Genomic DNA, 25694 nt, shown 5'->3' with positions numbered 1-25694 from the left:
TCTTGGACCACGCTGGACTAGTCGTACTATTTATTACATAATGTAATAGACATGACGATGAAAAACCCTTTTTCATTTCACACGAATAGTGTGGTAATAATATGTTTCATTGGAAGTTCTATGACACGACAATGGAATTTAACATACTGAAAGCGGTTTGAAATTGAATTTGTAAGATCAATCACTTTCAGGAGTGAATCTAGTTATTGATCCACCATTGAAGTTTTTTTAAAACTTTGACTTTTCTAAGCTTCCAAACAGTTTAATAAGAATGACTTTCGTTTGCCAAATATTTTGGTTTTAAAAATGATTTTCTCGGAGCTGTCTGTAGTGGGAGACAAAATTTTTTACAACCTGAAGTTAGAGTATTTGTTCATATATTTCTACGACTGGAAATAACTGTCTCATCGTGCTTCACTCAGTTTCACAGACTAATCTAATAAAAAAATATGTAAAAACGAAATATAAACTGAACTATAAGTCGATTTGGGATTGTAAACCTTTTAAACATGTTGGACATAATTGGAAATAGCAGTACCGTGGAACCAGCATTGATAGCGGTTATATCAGCAGGAGCGCTAATAGCGTCTGTTTCACTGCTCATACTCTGCGTCTGCTGTAAACCAAAAGTTGCTGAGCATAAAGCAAAGGTCGTCAAGAATGTTGTCGCGTGAGTATGCTTATTTTGATACTCCCGTAGTATGTGTACAAGGTTAGAGTTGGGCTTAAATTTAGTCAGGATTAAATTAATGGATTCAAACTTTAACTTAGTACACATACTACGGAAGTACCGAAAAATCTATATTCTCGATAATACTTACCATACATTTTAAATTTCAGAGAGGAGGAAATCAAAGCCAATACGCTGAACAACAGAAAACCGAAAGAGAAGCCACGACCTCGTCCTTCATCTATGATATTAGATGGGAGAACTCTTGGAATAGGAAGATGGGACGACTTGACTGAAATAGGTAGGGACGCATTTTTTTTGTGTGTGAATTTTATCTGATGCTACTCTAATTTTCCGATCTGCTTCTCTGATTCTGTTTATTTTAGGTTATAGTATTGTCACTTCTTCTAACTCAGTGGTTCCCAGATCGCGACCGCAGGCCAATTACAGCCCGCGTAACTAATTAATGTGCCCCGCCGAACTTGGGTCAAATAGTTCAGTACTTTATATTTTTACTTTTTTTGCGTTCTAGATCCCTTCAATTGTTACGTCATTATCAGTTTAGGCATGTGTATATATGCGTAACAATTCAATTAACCGATTTCTCAATTATACGGAGCGGTACCGTCATCGGCCCACCCGGCCGCGAACATCCTTCCGTTTTAATTTTTGCCCTCGGTCAATCAACTCTGGGATCCACTGTTCTAGCTTATTCACCCTGATACAAACGGAATCAAACAAAAATCAGAGATTAATGTTGGGGCAATAATTTTTACCAAGGGTGTGCAACATTTTTTTGGCGGTGGGCCTTATAACCAAATTCGGACAGTTAGCAAGGTCACACAAAAAGTTTAGTTTTCCATTTACACAACAAATTGAAAAATTCTCGTCTAGAGTTACATTTATAAAGGCACCTGGCAAAACGGCGAAAGATTTAACAAGCGACAAGAGCCATATGAGCGTCTTTTTATTATACAAAACTATCGGATTAGGATTTTATGCTCTATGGGGAAACATCCGAGTGTTGACTTCGCGGGCCGGGTTGTGGCCCGCGGGCCTCCTGTTGCACACTCCTGATTTATACTGACCTAATCCGACTCAGCGGGTTCTGTTATCACCCCACTATTATTTCCCTGATTAATTTTTATTATTTTATGGATCTTGCATGATTGTGATAATTTGGGAATTTAATTTAATAACAGACTTGAATCATTTTTTGACACAGACTCAACTCAAATGACAATGCATTTGTAATTGAATTAATATTCAAATCAAAAAATTTCAAAATTTTTAATCAAAATTGGCTCAATGTAGACTTATAAACATGAGTTATTATTACTTATCGATCTTAAGATCGGTAAGTATGTTGATAAGTATTTGTCTGTTTGTGTAGCTTATATCTTAGATCGATGTCAACAGGGTTCTAACCATCTAATCTTACAAAATTTTGTTGAAATTTTAATGCATGGAATAATTTAATTAATCTGTTTGCGTGTGTTGTTTGAAAATGCATGTTTGTTTATTTTTTTATATTTAATCAAAGCCGAGCATGAAGACGAATTTCCCGTTCAATATCGACAGAAGAAGACCAAGCCTGCAAGACCGCCTAACCCGCCCGATGTTATTCTGCACCCGTCTTTGATTTATGCCCTGAGAGAAGGTAAATTATAAAATTGTCTCGGAAACGGGGGGGAATTAAATGGATATAGGAATGTTAAAGCCTGCAAGACCGATTAACCCCTTTCGACGTGATTCTACACCCGTCTCTGATTTATGCTCTGAAAGAAGGTAAATTAAAAAATTGTCTCGGAAACGGGGGTAAACACAAATCATATTAACTCTCAACTCTCCCGATAAGCTACTGCATCCGTCTCTGATTTATGCCCTGGGATAAGATAAACTATAAAAGAGTCCCGGAAATAGTGGAATTTAAAGGTTCTCCCGAAGTATGAGAACCAAGATGGCGGACAACGGAACGTAGTATGTGTACCAGGTTAAGGTCAGACAGTAATTTCAGATACAAATACTACGGGAGTCACTTGGCTAGTCCCCGAACTCGTAATAGAAGCAAAATAGGGAAAATTGGAATCAAATTATGTCTCTAACCTGGTACACATACTATGTTCCGGTGTCCGCCATCTTGGTTCACTTACTCCGGGAGTACCAAATTAAATAGATATATAGGGATGTGAGAGCAGGCTAACCATTCTTACACGAATATATATCCGTCTCTGAATATAAGGGTCTCTGAAGCAGAGGATGAAAAACATATTGAGTGTTGCGGTGCTGTGTTGTGTTGTCCCCAGTAAACGACAGTTATCTGATTTGCATTTTTACTAATGTACTTTATAAAGCATGAAGAGTGGAAATAATAATTTTCATTTAATTTTTTGGAATTTTGGCTTGCTTGTTTTCGGTGTGACATTAGTATTTTAGTTCCTATTATTGAGAGCTGTTTTGAAGAATTTTATCAAAGCAAAGTTAGCGCACTTACTTAGAAGTGAAGAAGACTCATCTCTGAGCAAAGTTACATGCACTCACTCAGAAGTGAAAAAGACACATCTCTGAGCAAAGTTACATGCACATACTCAGAAGTGAATGAGGCTTATGTCTGAAAAAGTTATGGGCGATTAGGAGCGACTATATTTGAAAGGACCGTAATACTAGTTGGGCATTGCCTTTCTAATGCATTACACCCTGTGGGATCGAGCCCGATACGTGCGATGCCAACAAGGTTGAATCCAACGTTTTAACCAAAAAGGCAGTGTTTCGCAACCTATAGGTCGCGGCCCAAAACTGGATCACGAAAAAATTTTATTGGGCTTGCTTTTAAAACAAAATTAAAGTTACTAATTTTATTTTCTAGTAAATTTAGTGTTTATTTTATATTTGGTATTGAAGTGTTGCTCAATATAATTGTTTACATGGGAAGTATTAGAATGTAAAAAACTTTCGTAGCTTTCTCACTTTGTTTTTATTAGGTATTTAATTTTGTGGCCGTAAAATTACTACATGCGATTTAATATCTGAGCATATCCTTGGGTTGCGAGATTTTACAAAATTCATATTTTAAAAAATTTGGGGCGCTTGAGATAAAAGGTGGCAACCAATACAATAAGGCATGGTATCCACGACATCCATTACACCAAGGTTGCCATTTCACGATTTTTCAACTTCAATATGCGTTCATTGCGGTTACGCACGTATATCACACACTAATCGATGAATAATCGATCATTAATGCGCGAGAACGAAATTTTTGTCCTTGAGATGATTAAGATAATAGTGCAGGGCCATGTAAGTGTGGCGTAAAAGTTCGATTCCGTGAACAATATTTACAGTGTAACGAAAGCAAACGTGGAAAACAATACGCCTCGTGCTAAAACGAAACTTAATCGCAAGATGATTAAGATACCATAGCGTAATAAATTAGGTATGCAAAGCCAAACCAGAAAGATTTTGATTGTTTCAAATATAACATCCCCGTACTCGGCATTACACAATACAGAGCAAGAGCGTGGACTAAAATTTTTATAGGGAACCAAATTTTTTTGTATAATGACGTAATACGACGCTTAGTCGTTTTTTTGCTCCGAACAAGGCTAGATAAAAGCAGCCATTCATATCTAACAGTATCTTAAGGAATCTCCCTGCGGACTTACTTTGCTTTCGAAGTTATCCAAGGTATACGAGCGCACATTTTCATCGATTTCAGTTGGTTAATTTGGTGAAAGGATTATTGATGGCAGCAAGGAAAAATCAGTTTTCAGTAATTCGTTCAAGAATAGAGTAAAAGGGTGTTGGAAAAGGCGTAAGAATTTATGTCTCACTGCAAATGGCTTTCCAGCCCCTATGGGTATGCCTATTTCTACGGAGTCTTATTATATGCGAGAAGTATCGTATAAAAATGAAAACCAAAAAAGGGCTAGGCAGATGAATTATAGTCATTTACGTATCGTGCGAATGTTTTGTTTGACAATAGATTTTTTTGTAAATTAATCGAAATATCGATCCATTTGGCAAATAAAATGTGTCATAAAAACGGTCTGGAGTTGTGTGACGACGCATTCTTTCATATTCATTATTGCCGCACAATGTGTTATAGTATTTTCAGTATTAATGTATTCTAAACATTATTACTCACAATAGGTCGTAAAAGCTCATAATCTACAACTATCTTCCGCGTTAATATGACGTAACAAATAAATATCATATTTCGATTTCAGCCCACATTTCTGATGACGTGTTTCCTCGTCTCATGCCGCACGCCTCGCTTACTAAGTCAAATGCTTTTAGGAAACTGGTAATATTTAATTGCATTTAATGTATAATACCAGTTGTGGGTTATAGCGTTGTGCGTAAAAGAATTCAAAGTTTAAACTAAAGTTTATAGTAGCACCATACGAAAAGAAATGTCATTCAGAAGAATTACTCATTTATGATCAGTTACCATAAGTTTGATGGCATACTGATAGTTGAAAGGCTATTCTGGTAGTTGATAGCGGTTAGGGCAGGGAATTTCAGGGAAAACACTTCAACCGTTAACCGGGTAAAATTAACCGGTTAACCACAGCGTGACGTTTGACGTAATAGTTTATAATTTTAGCTTGTTACGTCACAATGGTTATATAGCAATTTCGCGTGTTCTTATCCCGTTATCGCTCAAAATTATTCACGAATCGAGATGGTACATGATTGCTCTGCTGCAAGTGATTTGCAGCATGGTTCGGACATGTGGAAGTATTTTAAAAAATCCGATTCCGTTATCAAACGTCATTTATGTGACATGTTCGATATACAAATTCTACTTCGAGATATCATAAATAAAAACGGCATCATCTGCGCACTTGTTAAAGGACATTGAATATACGATTTTGCAGTAAAATCGTGAACAATATATTTCGACCGAAAACTGATCCTGAATTTATCATTGTAAATATTCATAACCAGCAATCTCGGTACTTCAATTATTTTTCACATTAATTGAGTTCTTACCCAAACAGTTCTTTTGAAATAAACGCCACAGGAGATAAATTTGCGATGGCGTAATCATTTTTGAAGAAATTGTACAGTATAAAAATGATTTGTACCCGAGATGTCAGTTAACGGTTAAAATAAATCGTAATCGTTAACCACCTAAAATGGGTTAACCGGTTAACCATTCCCAGCCTTAATAGCGGTATATACGGTACTGTTATTGGCCCACCACTATTTATTTCTGGTATGCTTTCTGTTAGTAATAGGTTTGAGCAGCGGTTTCATTGCTTGATAGGGTTATTTCACGGGGTATTTTCACTTTGTTGAGCATGAATCATTTCAACATAATGAAATTTGAAAAATACCCCAATAAATACCACTGGAATGATAAATAAGGGTGCATGAGTTCAAAAAGTCTCCGGACGGGAGCCATGAGCCATAAAAGGTTGGGAACCACTGTGTTAGAGATATTGTTCCCTCACTATTCTGTTTATCTTAGAACAGTTTAGATCATAGGTTTGCAAATTGTCCAGCGTCGCGATGCATTTACTTTCTTTGATACAGACCCTGACAAATTGTGTCATCTTCAGTAATGTACAATATATTTACTGCAAAATTTGAAATGTAACAAAAAATCATTTTTTGTATCGTACATAGCGACTTTTCATAGCTTGAAACGCTTTTAAGACCCCTTAAGACAATTGGAACTCGGACCCGCTTGCTGATACGGTCTAGCTTGGCAACCAGAAATTTCGGAACTTAAATGACAAGTTAAGTTGGTTAATCGTTGTCATTTACCTTTTTCAATGTATATTCAGACAGAGTCTGACAAATCACACAGCTAAAGTTTAAACTTCTATCAACCTGCATTAGTCAGCCCTTAACTCGTGTATTCATAGTGTTGTATAATCCGGAGTTCATAAGTTAGCGAGAGGTCGAAAAATAGTTTGTAATAGCTGTTACAGGGGAATTAAAGTCAGTCAGACATTGCTTTATAGATCAGATGTAGAAGCTTTTAAGTTGCCAATACGAGCGATATGATAAAAACGAGTTATAGGAGAGTTTGCGAAAGATCGTGCGGTACATATTGCTGCCCAAAGTGGCAATACAAGCTATATGCTAAGAACGAAGAGAAGAGTTTAAAAAGGTACATTTCGCAGTGGAAATACATGCTATATCAAATGTGGGCAAGTTTTTAGGACCACGGGCCAAATATTGTGCCCACCTAAACTGGCGGGCCATGTAGGTGTGACGTGAAAAGTTACATTTTATAAAAATATATACAGTGGTACAAAAGAAAAAGTATATAGCGATAGTTTTCTTCTGAAATTTTTCCGAATAATAAACGCTTGTTAAATATGTTTAGTATGCGCTGTGATTTTAATGGAAGCAATGACTACGAGGTAAATATCGCAGACCTTTGTTCTTTATAATATGAAATAATTCAATCAGGTTGTTATTATAAGATACTATATATATTGGCAATTCAGTAGAGCGTTTATATAATGACATGGAACATTTTAGTCATACAAAATGAGCTTAAACATTGGTTACGACTTGGGAAAAGCTGTAAAATAAACGAAGAAAGGTTTTGGTTGAGATTGAGACAACGCCGCTGGGCCGTGCATTTGCCTCGTATTATCTATTTAATTATTTTTTCCAATAGAACTGTTTCTTCTGAAATTGATTCGAATTGTTGCTGATTCGAATCGCTTTGAAATTTTGAAACTTACATTCCTACTCAGTACTATTGAAGAACTACGGGCCCGTGGACTTAATACGTTATAATATTCGAAAGAAAAACGGATTTCAGTATTCTAACGGTTACGGTTAACCACTAACCACCCATATTCAACCAATCAATTGGCCGTTAAGTTTTACAAACCCAACTAACCACAATAACTAGAAAATGACATAAAATTTAACTTTTTTTACAACATAGTTAAATGTTATTACTTATCATAATATTGCGTGCCTATCTATACAAGGAAGTCGTCAGCTGACAGAATGACTCAGAATCTTAGTGTAGGTTGGCAAGATATATCAAAGCTTCAGTGATTTTAATTTATAAAAGTTTGTGGAGTAAAGTTATGTTGCGGAAGACATGTACAAATATTTGAATTTTCCTTCAGCTGAGATGTTTTCGTGACAGCGCTGAATTGAATAGTTTCTAGCTTTGTGTAAACGGCTGGCCATCGATATTTCTACGATGATAGCTTGCGATTTTTTTTATCAGTAGTCTTTCTACTCTTAGTTGAGCGTTCCAAACCTTGCTTTGCGAAAACTAGTATTAAGATATATGGCTGTCAGTGGTTGGTTGTAACTATTGTGTTAGTGCTCTTAATACTTTTAGTTGAGGACTCGGGACCTTGCTTACACTGATAGTTGAGGACTCAGAACTCGGCTTTGAGCAAACTTGAATAAAATATACAGCTCTTAGTAAGTCGGAGATTGTATTAAACTCTTCTATTACTTTTGAATGAGAAATCGGAACCCTGCTTTGAAAACACTCGTCTAAAATATACTATATTTGTTAGCTTGTAAGTGTAACCAAAGTACTTCTGCCCATGGGTCATTATAGCCATGCTTTCTAGAAGTGGAAATGTAAAAAAAATGAGTGTAAATTTACTTTTAAAATCTGTGAATAGGCTCTGCTTTATATATAGATACTAAGATTTAGATACCAGAAATATATACAGTATAGGAAAATGTAAATTAAAATGAAAAGGGTAACACATTTTTTCGGACAACTATTTGAAAAAACTCAAAAGAAATCAAGACGAAGCTTCAGTAAGTTAATTAAAAGTTTGAAAATTGTGTGAAACAAATAATATGACGTCGATAATTCATTATTTATCGTTAAAACAACGTTTCATTAAGTGAACTAGTATTTAATTTAAACATCGACAACAGTTACCTCGGTATCAACGCGGTCTATTTCGAGCTATTATTGCAACGAGTCAACAAATGCATTTTAAATTAATTCAATACAACAATTAATCGATACTCCTGTAGTGTGTGTACTAGGTTAGAGTTGGGCCATAATTTTATTCAATTTTCCTTATTTTAGTCCTATTACGAGTTCGGGCACTGTCTGTGTTAGCCAAGTGAATATACGAACAAAATTAGTTTGGTACACATACTTCTGGTGCGCCCATTAATCTGCGTAGAAAATCGTATTTCTATTTTTTGTTGTTGTTACAAAAACTCGCTCAAAATTATCTTCAAGTTGCAAGTGACGAGTTATTTCACTTCGATGACTCATCGTATCAATGACTGAATATTAAGTTTATCTGCTAACTCGTATAATACTTTTCTTAATTTCTCAGGAAAAAGGGGCAAGAGGCCAGTGTCAGTAATCGAGACACCATCAAGTCCTATCACCCCAAGGAGTCCTCCAACATCCGCTTCGTTTGAAGATCTCATAAGACAAAGCCAAGGTCAAGATGAAGCTCCGCCACAATCAGCAATAGACGGGAATTCAGAAACTCCTCTCAGTGCGTTCCCGGTTTACAGAAACGGACCCGTGACAGAGAAGATTAAAGGCAAGTATCGCGATTTCTTTCTCGTTATTTTGGAGTAGTAGGCTGATTTTGGGGATTCAGGGGCTTTGCACGAATCCTTTTTGTAATATCTTGATAATTCTCAAACCAGTTTTTGTTTATTTTGTTGTCGATTAGATTTATTGGTTCTGCAGAAGTGTGTGTACCAATATGGAGGTAACTAATTTTATTCGCCTTCTTTACATCAAGTTGTGTAAAGGAACGGGAACCTATGGGAAATAAGGAAAATCGGAATAAAATTATGGCCTAACCCTAACCTGGTACACATACTACGGGAGTACCGATTTATGTACAGCGTATCATGTTAATGTGGCTTACTTTATGAAAAACATACATTTTCTGAAATAAGGGAACCTGTTGTTAGTGAGTTCGATACGAAAGAATAGAATTATGAATCCAATCACCATTAACATTTTAGTGGGATTGATTGAAATTTCTAGGTTTTGTACAGTTTGTTAATATCAGCTTTAAAATATACGACTCTAAACATAGACTGTCGGATTAGAATTTTGAGTGTTGTAAGGGACGCACTAATTAGCTTTACGTGCCGTGTTGTAGCCCGCGCGCGTATGCCCGTACACAACGCTTATCGTAGGCTATATTGGCCTGGAGAACCCTCCCCACTCTCCTGTTTAAAGTCTTGTTCTTATCAGGATGTGAAACACCATAATATTAAATTTGAGTAAACTTGTGTACTAACATTTTTTGTCGGTGAGGCGAATAACCAACTTCAAACATCTACCTGGACCACACACAAATTTTAGTTTTCCATGTACACAACAAAAAATGCACATGATGCAAATTTTTAGTTATTTAACATTTCAGTGGGACAATTAAAATTTCAGCTGTTAAGTGTTAACAGAAACTGTCAGATTGGTATTTTATGCTTGGTGGGGAAATATATGAGTGTTGATAAGGGACACACTCAATAGCTTGGCGGGCCGGGATGTGGCCCGTTGACCACCTGTTGCACACCCCTGTCTTTATTTACCCACCTCCACGGGGCCTGAAACTATCATCTTTATATCCCACTCATATTCAATAGCTTATTATAATAAACCTACATAACTTCAATATTTCAGATGGCAGCATTGTGTACTATCGCGATAGAAAAGACGCAATGGACAAGAGTGGCAACCAATTAGAGCAAAGACGGGAATCACGTGCGCGAGTCAAATCGTCAGAAGCCCCGCCCACTCAACACCTTCACGAGAAATTGGAAAGACGAGTGACACCTTCGGACCCAGGAGATTTAAAAGGACTCCCACATTATGACCGCAGAAGCGGGGAATGGGATAATGTACCCCAACCACCAGCACCAGGGGCTGACTCACCCCCTCCTATCCCTTTGAGACGATATTTGGGTGAACACGATAAAGAAACGGACTCAATTGTAGGCGTGTCGCAAAGTGATTGGTCAGAAGAAATTCCACGTCTACAAAACCCCGCCCCTGGTGAAAAACAAATCGTAGTTCAGAATACACAACCGGAAAAAATCGCTCAACCTCTAAACACATATCAGGTCAACAAAACACGTTCGCCCGAACTCGAACGAAGAAACCTCGAACCGAACTACTTACCGAATTATTCAAATTACCATGATCGTAACTGGTCTCCTATGAACCGACCAACCCCAACAACTCCCGGATCGGATAATGTATTCACCCCCACAGGTTCTGACAACATGGCGTACATAGATGAACGCAATCCACCTGCTGCTGCTTACTCCCTTAGAGATTACAGGAATATCCCTATACATCCAGATGCGCAGCGGTATCGTCCGAGCAATGGAGATGTCCGAGGAAGGTCAGTGAAATTATCAAATTATCGTTAAAATTTTTCAGTTACTTTGCACGCTTACACACTTTCTGATCCGAGCAAGGCCCTGCATAATTGGTCGCTGCCTCACTGGTATCCTAGTATGTCAGCTACTGACTTCTTTCATTTATTAAGCCCTAGTTAAAGTGGCGGGCGTGGGATTTGTATCCGAGATGTACCACGCTGTCGATCAAAGTCTCGGGTTGATCAACATTTATTGGCTTGTGATGCACCGCCATAAAACTATAAGCTTTAGCATCTACTTGCCTTTGATTGGTCGTACGTGTAACTTCGCTAAGTGATGAGTCTTCTTTACCTCTAAGTGAGTATGTATGAAGTGACGAAATCTCTCATAGAATGTTTTTCACGATCACGCCTTTCTATTGGTTCATCTCTTTTCGGTATAAATATCAAAATCATACGCTTTTTTTCATTTTTTGTTCATATGTTGCACGACGGAAATAAATCTGAATCTATCCTCTATAAAGATTGGCTGCCTATGTTCCGGTGTCCGCTATCTTGGTTCACATACTTCGGGAGTACCCAATCTTCAAATCTCAACATACTTTTTATTTCAGGCCGATGGACAACTACGACGAACGGCAACGCCAATATCTTCAACAGCGGCAACAAAAAGTTAACGCCGTCATCCAGGGGAATATTCCTCTAGCGAACTACGACCCAAACCACGTACACTTACTACCAGGAGTATATCTGCGACCAAAGGTATGAATTTCCGGTTCCGGTTTATTAACAGAGGTCAAAAGTCAAAATTTAATTCAAGCCAGTAGCTGTATGCTGCTGAGCGGTTTGAAGGTCTCACAGTTCCACTGACTTAATTTTGCAATGTTACACTGTTTCTCTGTCGAGTAGTTTTAAACAAAAACATTTACGCCAACGCCAATGAATAAAATTTGTGACACGATGCATTCAGCCCGACGAAAACGAAAAATGATATCATATGGCAATCATTCTTATGGGTAGTTTTGGGGTTCAGACCCCCCTCCCCCACCCCCTAACTTTGAAATGTGAAAAAAAAATTCTGTGTCACACATAGCAATTTTTCGTAGCTTCAAACTTTTTTTGAAACCCCAAGACCTTTTAGCTGGACTCTCTGGTTGTTACGGACCGGACTACGGTCTAACTTCGCAAGTAGAAATTACGGAGCCCTCTTTGAAAACTCTTTCCACTTTGGATAATCACTCAATGTAGCCGTTTTCTATTATAAATACACGTGCAGTCAATGAATACGGACCCAATACGGCAACGGTAGTAAGAAAGGGACGGTCATTAGGTATAAGCTAATCTAATCAATCACAACTTGTTAACTTCAATTTACAGCCTTACTATCCTAATGGTGGAATGCCGGATCGAACAAAACGTTTCTCTGACGCTTCAGATTACTCCGACATGGTCTATGAACGTCAGTATTACGCCGACAGGGTTAGTAGGGTAAGCAGCATTTGATAATTGAAAAGGATTTACATGTTTCCCCGGGGGCCAGGAAAGCCGATGAGAAGGCTTAACCATATGGTGAACCACGGCCTCTTGTCCGGTTACCGGTCAATGTCGGGTAAAGGATTAGTTAGCCAGTTACTTGTTTCAGATGCATGGACTTTATGGTGAACCACGGCCTCTTGTCCGGTTACCGGTCAATGTCGGGTAAAGGATTAGTTAGCCAGTTACTTGTTTCAGATGCATGGACTTGATGGTGAAGGCAGTCGTAACCGACCAGCGGTTTCGTGAACCGCCCTACGGCAGCGAGGAGTCCGACAATCCTCTTGCACATAACTATTCCCGCATGGGATTTGAATCTGCGAACCCACGCAGGGTAATCAGGGGTGCGATGGCGAGCGTATTCCTAACGCTTAGCACGATGCGTCACACCGTTTCAAGTCTCTTGAAAACCAACGTTTCCGGCCTCCAGCTAGCTGATAATCGCCCTTTGAAAATTCCCAACTACGACCTTGTCTTATGCCCAATAAATTTCATGATGTTCTCACTACAGAAAAGACTGTTTGTTTGTTAAGAATAAAAAAAAAAATAGAATGATCGAACAGTAGTTATGTGATCTAAGCGCAATCAGTTTTAATTCCACATCAAAATTTCGGAATGTAGAAATTTCTTAAAATAAATTGAGGACAATCACAGAGGTGTCTGAAACGAAAATATGGAATATCTGAAAACTGTAGAAAAAATAGATAACGATTAGGTTCCATTACATTTGAACCCACGTACATTTGAACCCACGACGATTGCACCTGCATACCATTACACTTATGAAATTTTTTTTGTTTTACGAATATTTGAACCCATACTAACCCTAACTCATGGGTTTTAGCACCCGCATATAGATTGAACCCGCGGATATACGCATGGGTTCAAATGTACCTGGGTTCAAATGTACGGTCACCAACGAATATGCTTTCACATTTTTTTTTTTGAAATCCCAACGTAAAACTCATACTTTGACTCCTGTATGCGTTCGAAATTCCATATTTTCGTTTCAATCAGAACTTCTTTTGTTAAGTTTACTGAGCGAATTGTACCAAATTACATGTAATGCTCTTAGCCAAACCAACCAACATTAATTGACCTCTAGTTCCGGAAGTTGAACCGTCTGTGAACGTCGACGGCCTCATGACGCACATTATCTGAATTTTAAAAGCTGACATTTCAGTAACCGGTCGCTTGTCAGTTGAATAAATACCAAAGGGGTCAGTAAATCAAAAATACCATATTGATTGCTTCGTTGTTAACGCGTTAAAAATAAGTATATTGGTATCGCGACATAGTCCATGTCATGTCCATAATTTAACCCATAAAGAAAATTCCAAACAAAGTGGGCCTTACTGAATCGCAAATGTTTCGATTTTAGCAAAGATCATTGTAGTTCCCAACTTGTTAACTCTACTGCTCGCCAAGATGTTTGTTTACACTTTACAGTGTATAAAACCGCGAAACGCCGATGTTCTCAATACTTCAATATTTGTGTGTTTTAAAGCTAATATTTAGGTTGAATACAACCGACAGTCAGATCACTAATTCAAGGATGCAGTATATTTCGTTATATATAATAAATATTGAATGGTGCAAGCCAAACCGGGCCGAAAAATTTCAATATTTGTAAATAGAACATGGTGATTCCCTACGTACCAATAGCTCGACAAAAGTTTTACTTAGAATAAGAAGAACGCCCCATTGAAGTCGCTGATGCCAATTGTAGCTCCAACCACATAAATGTGGTCGATTGTTCGAAATTAACTGAATTTTTAAAACTGACATTTCAGTAACCGGTTGAATAAATACCAAAGGGTCAGTAAATCAAAAAATACCGTGTTTCATAACTCAAAAAATAACATATCATTGCTTAATTGTTAGCGCGTTATAAATATCATATCTATATTGGTATCGGGAGATAGTCCATGTCCATAATTTGGTACTCCCGTAGTGTGTGTAACAGGTTAGAATTAAGCCATAATTATATTCCGACCCTCCTTATTTCAGTTCTAATACGAGTTCGGGGTCTGTCTGTGTTAGCCAAGTGAATATACCCCCTGTCCATAGGTTTCAGTCCCTTTATACAACTTGATGTAAAGAAGGCGAACGAAATTAGTTTCCTCTATATTGGTAAACATACTTCTGGAGCGCAATAATTTAAATCATAAAGATAGAGTAGTTATCAAACGGAGAATCGAAAATCCCCCGATATTCGTGAAAAACACAGTAGCTCCTTTCAAACTTTCCAAGCCGCGCCGTCTTTTTAGAATTGTGTTTGTCTCGCGCCCCACCTAAAAAAAAACTAGTTAACAATAAGCTACGAATAATAGATAGTAACGCGAAGATATTATTCAAAACACATTTTGAAAATACCTGGATAGAACGTAAATATCCAGAATAAAGAAATGTAAATATTGAAATATTGCGGACAGGATCAAATCTAACAAATATTTGGTGCTCCCGAAGTATGCGAACCAAGATGGCGGACATCGGAACGTAACATGGGTAACAGGTTAGGGTTAGGCGATAATTTTTTTCCAATTTTCCTTATTTTAGTCCTATTATCAGTTCGAAGACCAGCCAAGAGCCTCCCGTAGTATTTATACCTAAAATTATGGCCTAACCCTAACCTAGTACACATATTACATTCCGATGTCCGCCATCTTGGTTAGTCCTATTATCAGTTCGAAGACTAGCCAAGAGCCTCCTGTAGTATTTATACCTAAAATTATGGCCTAACCCTAACCTAGTACACATATTACATTCCGATGTCCGCCATCTTGGTTCGCACACTTCAGGAGCCCCAAATATTTTTATGTTCAATTAGCTTCACGTCCCCATAAAACATTGTCTACGCCACCCCTTACGGGGAACGCCCACTGTTAGAGAGCCACTGGCGTAAAGCATATAGATGTGATACGCGGATGATCCCATTACTTTTATAATTGTCACCAGTTGTTCAGAATGATCATAACTTAGAAAAAAAAAACATTTTGCATTGAACACGATCGGTTAATTTGACCTTCCGCTTAATCAATTTCTTGGCTTCCGGGAAGTAAACCCATCAAACGAGTGTCAGTTAAACGTGCTTTGCATACGCAACTCTAACATTTTTCTATTTTTACAGGATTTCAATCCATACTTCCACCAGAATAGATGGTCAATGACACAAGGTTAGTAACATTCATGGAAACAAAAATGCTAATGATTTGATATTTTTGTATTTTACAAGATATTTGGCTAATCAATGTCCAATTTTGGCTAACCAATATACACTGCAGAGAGAAGATATATATTTTTTCAAAAATTTTTTTTAAAGCAAGCACATGCGCATTCACTCAGAAGTGAAGTAAACCCATCTCTGACCACTGAAATGTCAAGAGCTATAAACTATCGAGAATTATAGTGGTACAATACATGTTGGTCATGCGCACTCGCACTCACTCAAATATACAAGTGATCTGCGAACACGGGCACTCTTTCAGAAGTGGAGACTCTTTTCCGAGCGAAGTTACATGTACTCAGAAGTAAAGGAGACTTATCTCTGAGTAAAGTTACATGCACTCACTAGGAAGTAATGGAGGCTCATCTCTGAGCGAAGTTACTCGCATTCACTCAAAAATGAAGAAGACTCATCTCTGAGTAAATTACATGCACTCACTAAAAAGTAAAAAAGACTCATCTCTGAGTAAAGTTACAGGCGCTCACTCAGAAGTAAAGGAGACTCATCTCTGATTAAAGTTACAGGGCACTCACTAAGAAGTAATAGAGGCTCATCTCTGAGCGAAGTTACTCGCATTCACTCAAACTTGACGAAGACTCATCTCTGAGTAAATTACATGCACTCACTAAAAAGTAAAAAAGACTCATCTCTGAGTAAAGTTTCAGGCGCTCACTCAGAAGTAAAGAAGATTCATCTCTGAGTAAAGTTACATGCACTCACTAAGAAGTAAAGGAGACTCCTCTCTGAGCGAAGTTACTCGCATTCACTCAAAAGTGAAGAAGACTCATCTCTGAGTAAATTACATGCACTCACTAAGAAGTAAAAAAGACTCATCTCTGAGTAAAGTTACAGGCGCTCACTCAGAAGTAAAGAAGGCTCATCTCTGAGTAAAGTTACATGCATTCACTCAGAAGTAAAGGAGACTCATCTCTGAACAAATATACGGGCACTCTCTAAAAAGTGAAGAGGACTCTTTTTCGAGCAAAGTTGTATGCGCTAAGTCATAAGTGAAGAAGGCTCATCTCAGGGCGAAGTTACTCGCACTCATTCAGAAAGAAATGAAATTTACGGACGACCAATGAAATGCCAATGGCTATATGCCAAATATGCAGAGTTATAATGGTGTCCTATGGTGGGACATGTTTTTGAAATCGTACATTTATCGGTATATATATGATATACACATCTATCATTGCTCTCTTTTTCAATTATTTCAGACCCATCGTCGGGGGACGAGATTCTATTTCGTCGTCGCAATTCTGATTTCGTTCGAGATGACAGCTACGCACCTCGGGTTCATCAGCAGAGGAAACTACAATACAGACGATCACTGATCGAAGAAGAACAATACGATTCCGATATCGTCCGAGACTTTCCGAAACATAGAAGAACAAGGAGGCTTTCATCCGGGTAAGTCAAAAGCAAATTTTCGGATGGGATTCTAATACTCTTCCTCCCTGATGTTGAGAAAAGCCTAACAAATGAGATGTACCAGTGTTCAATAGAGTAACTTGGGTCCCGGATTACAAGAGTCTTGTAGATCTAAAAATCATTTCGAGTTACGAAAAATTGCTATGCATAATACAGAAAAATGATTTTTTTTTTACATTTAAAAAAAGAAGGGGTCGCTGATGTATTGCCGTTTTGATCTCTAACTTTTTTTAATACTGGATATTTTTTTGTCTCACAAAACAAAAACATTGTGGCTGAATATGTAGGGCAGGGCTACTCAACTGGCGGACCGCGGTCCGAATCGGACCTTTCGAGTATTGGATTTGGACCGCACCTAATTATTTATTTTGGATCATTAGCCTCACTCTTTGAATTTCCCATTATAAAATGACTTTCGTAGTTTTGAATATATACGAAAAGAATTATAACACCATAATAAACAGTTTTAATTTGCTACTAATCATTAGTCGGTCGAGGAAGTGCTCGTTTAAGGATGCCGAAATATCATTTCTGGAAAGACCGGACCCAAATAATTTTGAAGTTTTGTTTGCGGACCTACGATAAAAATAGTTGAGTAGCCCTGATGTAAGGTATGCTGGCGGGCATAGGTTCAAATATTCAACGTTTTTGAACAACACAATCAAAGGTTAAAGATGCTCGGTACAGATCTCACAAGCCACCTGACCAAGGTTTTTTTTATACTCATTATGCCAGTCGGCCCAACTGACCTTTACAAAAATACAGTTTTTTACAAATCGTGACATATCAGTAAGTACGGTTAAGGCCATGTTCATAATGAAAATTGTAAAAAAATTCCACCATAAAAAATACGACGGTACACATTTTTTTGGAGCTCCCGAAGTATGTACACCAAGATGACACACAACCTGAAAAAGTATGTGTACCAGGTTAGCGTTCAGGTTGTGCGCCATCTTTGTGCACATACTTCGGGAACGACTTTTTTTTCTTGCAGCGAGTGGTCCTCTTAAGCTCGACTTTTCTGAAAGCTTTTTCTTAATTTACTTCTAGAAATCGCCACAGTGATATTTTCCCGCAGTATCGGGTTCAGGCGAGACAAACCCCAGACTTACAGCCGAAACATGCAACAGAAAATTCACAATTTTGAAGGTTTTATAAAATCATTGGCATATGCTTGCAACACCTCCATATTTCATTCCTATCCATAATTGAAAAGTCATGCCATGTTGAATTTGATCATATTTTATGGGTCAGGAAGCGATGACAAAATATCTCGGGCCAGAATCCTAGTAAGGCGGGTCATTGTTCAAAGCGAGCTCCATCACACACACACAGCATTGGTTTCGAACGATTCCTGGCGCCCAAACAGATATATATAAATTTGTATGAATATTATAAAGTTTAAAGTAAAGCAATAAATATTTTCAGGTTATTAACAATTACCTACTTTGGCCAAAGCAATATATGTGGCGATAACATACTAATAGTGGCGGGGCAAATATGAACAGGTCCAGAATCGACCAGGAGTAAAATCGCAGATATTAATCGTTTAGCATGGCAGTAAAAACTTCTTTTTCATATCTGTTTCATTACTTTGCATGCCACTCATCTTCAGGACCACCGTTCCAAATTTCATCCACTTTCACCAACTTCAAATTATCAGCACAAAGATAATTTGGTTGTCACATAACCTTTTTTTTCAAAATAAAAATATAGATCTGTCATTTATTTAATTGGATCAGAGAAAATATTACAGAATAAATCTTGTGAAAATAAAATGCAACACCTTTGAACCACTCAATACAAATGTTTTGATTCTTGCTACCCTAGAATACATTCGCATACCGACCCACCAACTACTAACAAAAAGCATATTCGTGTGGCTTATTCATCTTATATTAAATCCTTCTTATTCTAGACTCGATCTAATTACAATTTCATATTTTTTTTTAATTTCAGGTATCAAAGTCAAGGAAGCAAGTTGGAAGATTTACTACCAGAGAATCAACATCATATAAAACACACAAGACACTCAAATACCGCACCAAATTTACCAATAGACCACATCGAACATTACACAAATGAGTTTGCACCGATACCGGTGAGACCAAGGTCATCTGAAGGTTATTACAGGCAACGTATTCATGACTACCATCATCAACCACCGCATTCAGTTACTTCAAATGAACAAGCATTATCTGCGTACCATCACAACCTGTCACCTTTGACCCAGGAAGTACCTGGGCAGTTCACTCGCCCTTCCGGAAACGCGCGGATGGGGTTTTCTGCTCCAGAAGGGTCTCTCGCACACACCAATCAACAAAGCGAAAGAAAGACTATACCAGCATTTCCCACTGTAGTACCACCAATCCCTTCCGAGCCGCTCGGGCCCGTGAATCAAATATTGTCGCCTTCGCAAGAAGTTACGTCTAAAAAATCTAACGATTTCGTCGAAAATCAGACTATTTTGATTCAATCCGACGGGCAAAACCATATAGATAAGTTAACAGACGAAATGTCACCTTTGAAGACAAGCGACTTGCGCACCGTTGACGAAACTTCAGTACCTTCAAGTGCACATCCTCCACTGAAAAAACAATTATCGAACGAGTATGGAAGTCTAATTGACGTGTTATATCAATACAAGCAAAATGTTCGGAGTTCGAGGAAAAAGGAAAAGCCATTAGAGTCGCCAGAGAGCCGTTTGAGATTCGAACGCGAAAAATTAAAAACGAAATTGAAAAAAGAGCTTGGGCCGCGGCATAGGCAGTCTGACAATTTGGAAATGGTTATTGAAACTTTACTTTATTTGTGTGAGACTGGAGATGCCAATACTGTGACCAAGAGAAGGCAGCGTGAAAATAACAGCAAACCGAAATCTAGGCCGAATTCAGCATTCGTCTTATACGCAGATGACACTTATCAGCACCACTGTGATGGAACTAAAAACAGAGATATAGACAGTAGTGACGTAACAGAGAAAGGACAATCGACGACAGCAACAAACCAAAATGTCGTCAAGGAAACTACTTCTCCGTTGCCATTTCAAAAGAGGCGACGCTATCATGACTATCAGGAAATTGAAATTCCGAAAACGGCTCCACCTATCGTTCGCAGAACAGAATTTTCATTTCCATCTGAAGAAGAGCTCAATCGTATTTTAGAGCAGTCAGACCCTACACCCCCTATACCTCCTCCGAGAAGAAACAGAAAAACTAAAAAAGATAATATTGCTGTGTCGTTACCACTGTCGCCTGCGTCTTCCAATGATAACCAACAGACTAACCTATCTCCTCCGCCCATTAGCGAGTCAGGAATTGAAAAAGAAAAAAAATTGGGTAAAAACGACACAAATGATATCGATGCATACGCTAAAATAACACGAAAGCATCGAAGAAGTTCATTGCCTAGTATGCATTTAACAGAGAGCGAATTGAAATGGTATACAGAGATTGGCGGGGCAAATGAAGGGAAAATAAACAAACACAGAAGCAAATTTGAGAAAAACGGAAGAGAGGCAGTGGAGTCGAAATTCAAATCTACTCGAGAAAGAAGGGATTCGCAAAGGTATGTTATACCACCAAAACCAAAATTGGTTGTTCATGAAAAACTTTTGGAAATTGAAATGAAAAGTTCAGATGAAGATTTGAATCTCGATGACATTCAGGTCGACGAAAAAACAGACGCTGAAGACATTATTAAAGAGATTGAAAGACGAATGTCCGAACGAGAGAATTTGGAAAATACATCAGAAAGTAAGCAATCTCAACAATCCCATAGCTCACACAATATCAAACGCAGTGTTCCTTCTGATTCGGACATGGGCACATGGAGCAGTGTTGCTTCGAGTGAACTTCTCCCGACTTCCCCCAGGAAAAGATTGAATCGTTCAGAAGGGAAATACCCAAGTAACGAAAGCACACCTTTTACAAGCCCCATTCATATGAATGATGGTTTTCACACGCCACCGCCAGATGGCGAAAGGGTCCAAAAAGTATACTCTCCGCCTATTTCACGAAGAAATGAATCATTATCACCGGTTCGTAATGTATTTCATACTCCCCCCACCACCCCTCACACTCCACATAGACCGAGTCCACTCATATCAGGCAGCCGCTCGATTTCAGCGACAAATGTCGCATTAATGGGGCGACGGTCGTCTTCTCCTACGCAACAATTGACTACTAATAAAGCGATTGCGCAATTCAACCCCAGAAAACAACCCCATTCAATTAAAAACAGCCCGTTACAACACAGAATGACACCTAAACCATCTTCAAACCCCGCTACCCCCACTTACCCCCCCGGAACTTCACTTAAAAGATCCTCCTCAAAATATGCCCCCAAATTACCAACAACCACTTTTGTGAAATCGAAATCTGAAGACTCCCCGTCAAGATGGGACGAGCGAAAAAGAACGTCACGACGAGGAGAAATCATATCTTTACCAGACGACAACGAGTATTCAATTCCTTGGGACTGTCAGCATCGTGACGTCACTAAGGTTGCAATCTCACCCAACCGTGACATCCCAAGTACACGTGGTCATACATCATACAGGATTCCCCATTACAAAAGTTCTCCGAAATTGGCGTTAAGTCGTTCAGATAATATTGGATTTTTCCCTATTACAGAGGATTCGTTATCCAACAATGGTAGCGATTATGACGATTATGCTTTTCCGGTGAATTCCCCAGTCAGTTCTTTAATCAAACAAAAGAAGTATTCAAGAAGTATTGAAAATATCTTGAAAGATTACGGTACAGAACTGTAGCAAAGTTTAAAACAATAAACCTAAACGATACCCATAACCCAAAATTAAGAAAGAGCAATGCACAAAAATATGGACACGAGAATCGGTACCGGTACTGTCTTAGCTGAGCATCGGCGGACAAGCGTGGGTGAATAAAGTGTAGAAAAGGTGATAAAAGTGTTACCATGAATTGAAACAAGAAAGCGATGTTCAAGTATATGGGCACGAAAGCCAAAACAAAGTAGTACGAGTATGCAATCTGTCACAGTAGACTACCTGTGCGGCAATCTTCACGACTAAGGCAAACGCGGAACCGACACAAGGTGCGCAATTTCAGATGACGTCATCGCACAAAATAAAACGAATTCCATAGAGCCCAAAAAAATTTTGAATCAAATAAAAGTAATAAATAGCCTTCAAGCCAAAAATAAAATCTTTAACCACTGAAAAGTTCAAAGCAATTGTCCAGTAATTACCGAGAAGAGCGGTAAGTTATGGAACGTGAATATCCAAAATAAGATCAAAGCTAACAAATATTTTTTTATTTAATCAACTTCCCGCCCCTAAAAAATTGTCTACGTTCACCTTGTGTGGCGGGCACCACCGTTTGAGAACTATTACTGTAACCCCATGCTTAAATATAACTAAATTTATCTATGCCGTGTTTAGAGATATATATTAGCTTTAAAAGCAAACACTTCTATCTGTATATAATAAAAATGCATTTTCTGTTTTCATGTTATGTTAGATTAACCAGCATATCTATATGTATTCATTTCATCAAATATTTTTTGAACTAGGAAAATTTTTCCCTCATATAGTTCACTTATGGAATATTTCTCCCCGACAAATCCAACCCTAACCTATATTAAAAGACTTTCAAATTAATTTGCGGTGCTCCCGAAGTATGTGAACCAAAATGGCGGACACCGGAATGTAGTATGTGTACCAGGTTAGAGCTAGGTCATAATTCCAGGTACAAATACTATGAGAGTCACTTGGCTAGTCCCCGAACTCGTAATAGAACTAAAATATAGAAAATTAGAATAAAAGTATGTTCTAACCCTAACTTGGTACACATACTACGTTCCGTTGTCCGCCATCTTGGTTCACATAATTCAGGAGTTGCTAATAATTTTCTGAATAATGTCACTGGTTTTAGAAATTTCTGGGAGAAATTGTCCGGACATCGATTTTTTTTTCATCTCGTTTACTTAGCAAAATTCGTCGATGAAAACCATTTTTTGTTTTAACTTTAATTTTATTATTATATATGCGAATAAAAATTATTCTATGATTTTGTGTATTTTATAGACCTTGTGACACAGTTTTCGTTTTAATATTTATGGTTAAATTTTTTCGAATTTTTAACATACCCATGTTCCTTACCGATATTTATGTATTAATATAAGAATCTTACTGACGTTTCATGGCTTGCTATCAATAATACTTTCACCACATACTCCATATCCTATGTTTATTATCAAATCATTTATTTTTTCTTCGCAAAATAGGCCTTTGATTTTCATTCAGCATTGATTATTCTGTACAGTATTTTTCATTCATAAAAGAGTTGTGTGACTCTGTAAGACACAATTTTAAGACTTGCTAAACTAAAATTATTTATCAATGACGAAGCACTTTTATGATCGAATCAATCCGACCCGAATATTGACCTACATTTTTATGAAAATTTTTCACGCTTTACTTTGTATACATTCGGTCAATTGTGATGCGCAAAAATTTATTATTGTTTTGAATTACTTATTTTTTCCGGTTTGGCCTACATCAGCGGTCAACCTGGCCCGTGGCAACCTTAAGGCGGCTATAATGCTAGGCGTAAAACCTGTTTTATATTTTCCTCAAAAAAAAAACCCCGGTTCATTAGTTTCATTACTTGGTAATGTTATTTCACAGAGTATTTTCACTTTGTTGAGCATGATTTGTTTGAAGTTAATAGGATTTGGAACCTACCAATTAAAATAATACTTTAAATGCCATTGGAATGATAAACAGGGGGACGGACCATGAGAGCTAAACCCCTCCAGAAGGAGAGCACGACCAATAAAAGGTTAGGGGCCACGGGCCCACACTCTTTGGATGAGGGGGTAGACATGGGGTTTGAACGTAAGATCTATAACCTACGACGCAAACACAGTTTTATTCTTCCGAGCCATCAGATTAGTCTAGTATTCAATGAATTAATTTCAATCACAAATTATCTAAACTGATCTTTTTTAAAGAAAAATCATGATATATGCCGCAAAAAATGGCAGGACATTCCTAACTTGAAGTCTAACCCAATTATAGCTATAATTATATTTTTTTTATTCTAGTTCGAAACCTCGATCGAGCGTGTCACCGACACCCTATCACTTATAGCCTATTTAGGCAAAGTATATTTCTGGTTGTAATGTCATTATGAGATTCTATTATCATATTTTTACTTTATTCTCTTAAGTTCTAAAAGTTTCTTGAATTAAATAGCAATTTTAAAATGGTCATGTTTAGCGTACGTGTTGTGTTATAAATTGACGAAAGAGGTTTATGACGGGTTGTCCCATGACTGGTATCCGGACGAAAGTTCGTAGCTCACCATGTGATTTAGTCGTCTTATCAGCTTTCCTCTTACGCGGGTTTGATATAAAAGTTGAATGCTTTTGAATTCACGATCAAGTACATTCTTCGTCTGCCGTAGGAGGTTGCGGCACAAATATATCATTGAACAAGAGCGCGATACTCCAAAACAAAGTAATTTTGGTGTCGTTTCTTTCATTTATGACTTCTGATCTATTACTTGAAGCCGATATCTATTTCACCCAGGTTGCGCTATGTGAGAAGATTTTCCGAACTTTGAGTGCCACGTGTCTAAGACTCATACGTTTTTACATTCAAATTTTTGTCACATTAACATAACTTTCATCAACTCCGTCAGTGACAGAGCGGGGCAAAGCTGAGTTTTGGTACAAGAAACTGGCGTTCGAATGATTCCGAGAACGTTCCGCTCAATAACAAGAGGCATTTAATTCCTAAGCAGATATATATTTTCGTTATTTAGCAGCAGGCCTTTCCTGTTTACTTTCTAATCCAGAGCGAAAGGGCAGTCTGCTGTTTAATGGAAATTTAAGACAAAACAAGACATACCTTAATCAAACAGCGAGTACATACAATAAATAAATAAAGCGATATGGATATACTAATTATACTAAAATCTAGAAGGCCATTGATAGCAATTGTAAAACATTTCAAATAATAGACGAACATGCTTGTAATTAGATCCATTGCATAATGTAAAAAGCTATACGTTGCAATATATTATTACGTTGTTATTATTTAAATTCCTGGGGACGCGTAATTCGTTTAAATTCTCTCATAGGCTCCACAGCTTGCGAATTGCACAGATTGAATGTAATTAGTTATGGGAATGACAAATTAACCTTATAATATTTGTTGTTATTGAATATTCCATTCGTCATTCGAAGATTCGTCCAGCCCTACTCTGGACATATCGACAATTCCTACAAGCTAGCTAGCTACTCGACAACGTTTCAAACGAAAATTTGAGAGTGAGTTGAATTAAGTTTGAATCGAAGAACGTCACTAACTTCCGTGTTAGCAAGCATCTTCTGACATCTACGTCAGCGAATCTCAGCATGCAAAGTAACACTGAGTACTGACTGACAGTACTGACACTTGGTAATTACAGATCGAATTACTTTTGCCGAAGTTACGTTTTGCACAAATCAACTTACATACGAC

General features: G+C 37.8%; 1 protein-coding gene across 3 annotated transcripts; it reads left to right on the top strand.

The window, feature by feature from the left end:
• Positions 1 to 442: 442 nt before the first annotated feature.
• On the top strand, positions 443 to 24437 carry LOC120338412 (uncharacterized). Of its 3 annotated transcripts, XM_039406406.2 has the most exons (10): positions 443 to 670; positions 841 to 971; positions 2214 to 2330; positions 8977 to 9192; positions 10293 to 11016; positions 11607 to 11754; positions 12370 to 12480; positions 15656 to 15701; positions 16969 to 17161; positions 19142 to 24437. In XM_039406406.2, exons 1-10 carry the CDS (start codon positions 510 to 512, stop codon positions 21954 to 21956), a joined length of 4662 nt encoding a protein of 1553 aa, XP_039262340.2. In that variant the 5' UTR covers positions 443 to 509; the 3' UTR covers positions 21957 to 24437. The 3 variants fall into 3 exon arrangements, with proteins under 3 accessions (XP_039262340.2, XP_039262341.2, XP_039262343.2); XM_039406407.2 differs by lacking the exon at positions 2214 to 2330; XM_039406409.2 differs by lacking the exons at positions 443 to 670; positions 841 to 971; positions 2214 to 2330 and adding an exon at positions 8307 to 8437.
• Positions 24438 to 25694: the final 1257 nt, after the last annotated feature.

Source organism: Styela clava, chromosome 10, assembly GCF_964204865.1.
Source record: "Styela clava chromosome 10, kaStyClav1.hap1.2, whole genome shotgun sequence".
NCBI lineage: Eukaryota > Metazoa > Chordata > Ascidiacea > Stolidobranchia > Styelidae > Styela > Styela clava.
The sequence above is the reverse complement of the archived record's forward strand: the minus strand, read 5'-3'. Positions and strand labels throughout refer to the sequence as shown.

Excerpts from the sequence above, each read along its gene's own strand:
- LOC120338412 (XM_039406406.2), top strand. The coding sequence starts at position 510 with ATGTTGGACATAATTGGAAATAGCAGTACCGTGGAACCAGCATTGATA. Across the intron at positions 671-840 it reads GTCGTCAAGAATGTTGTCGC|AGAGGAGGAAATCAAAGCCA; the intron begins GTGAGTATGCTT and ends TTTAAATTTCAG. Across the intron at positions 11,017-11,606 it reads AATGGAGATGTCCGAGGAAG|GCCGATGGACAACTACGACG; the intron begins GTCAGTGAAATT and ends TTTTTATTTCAG.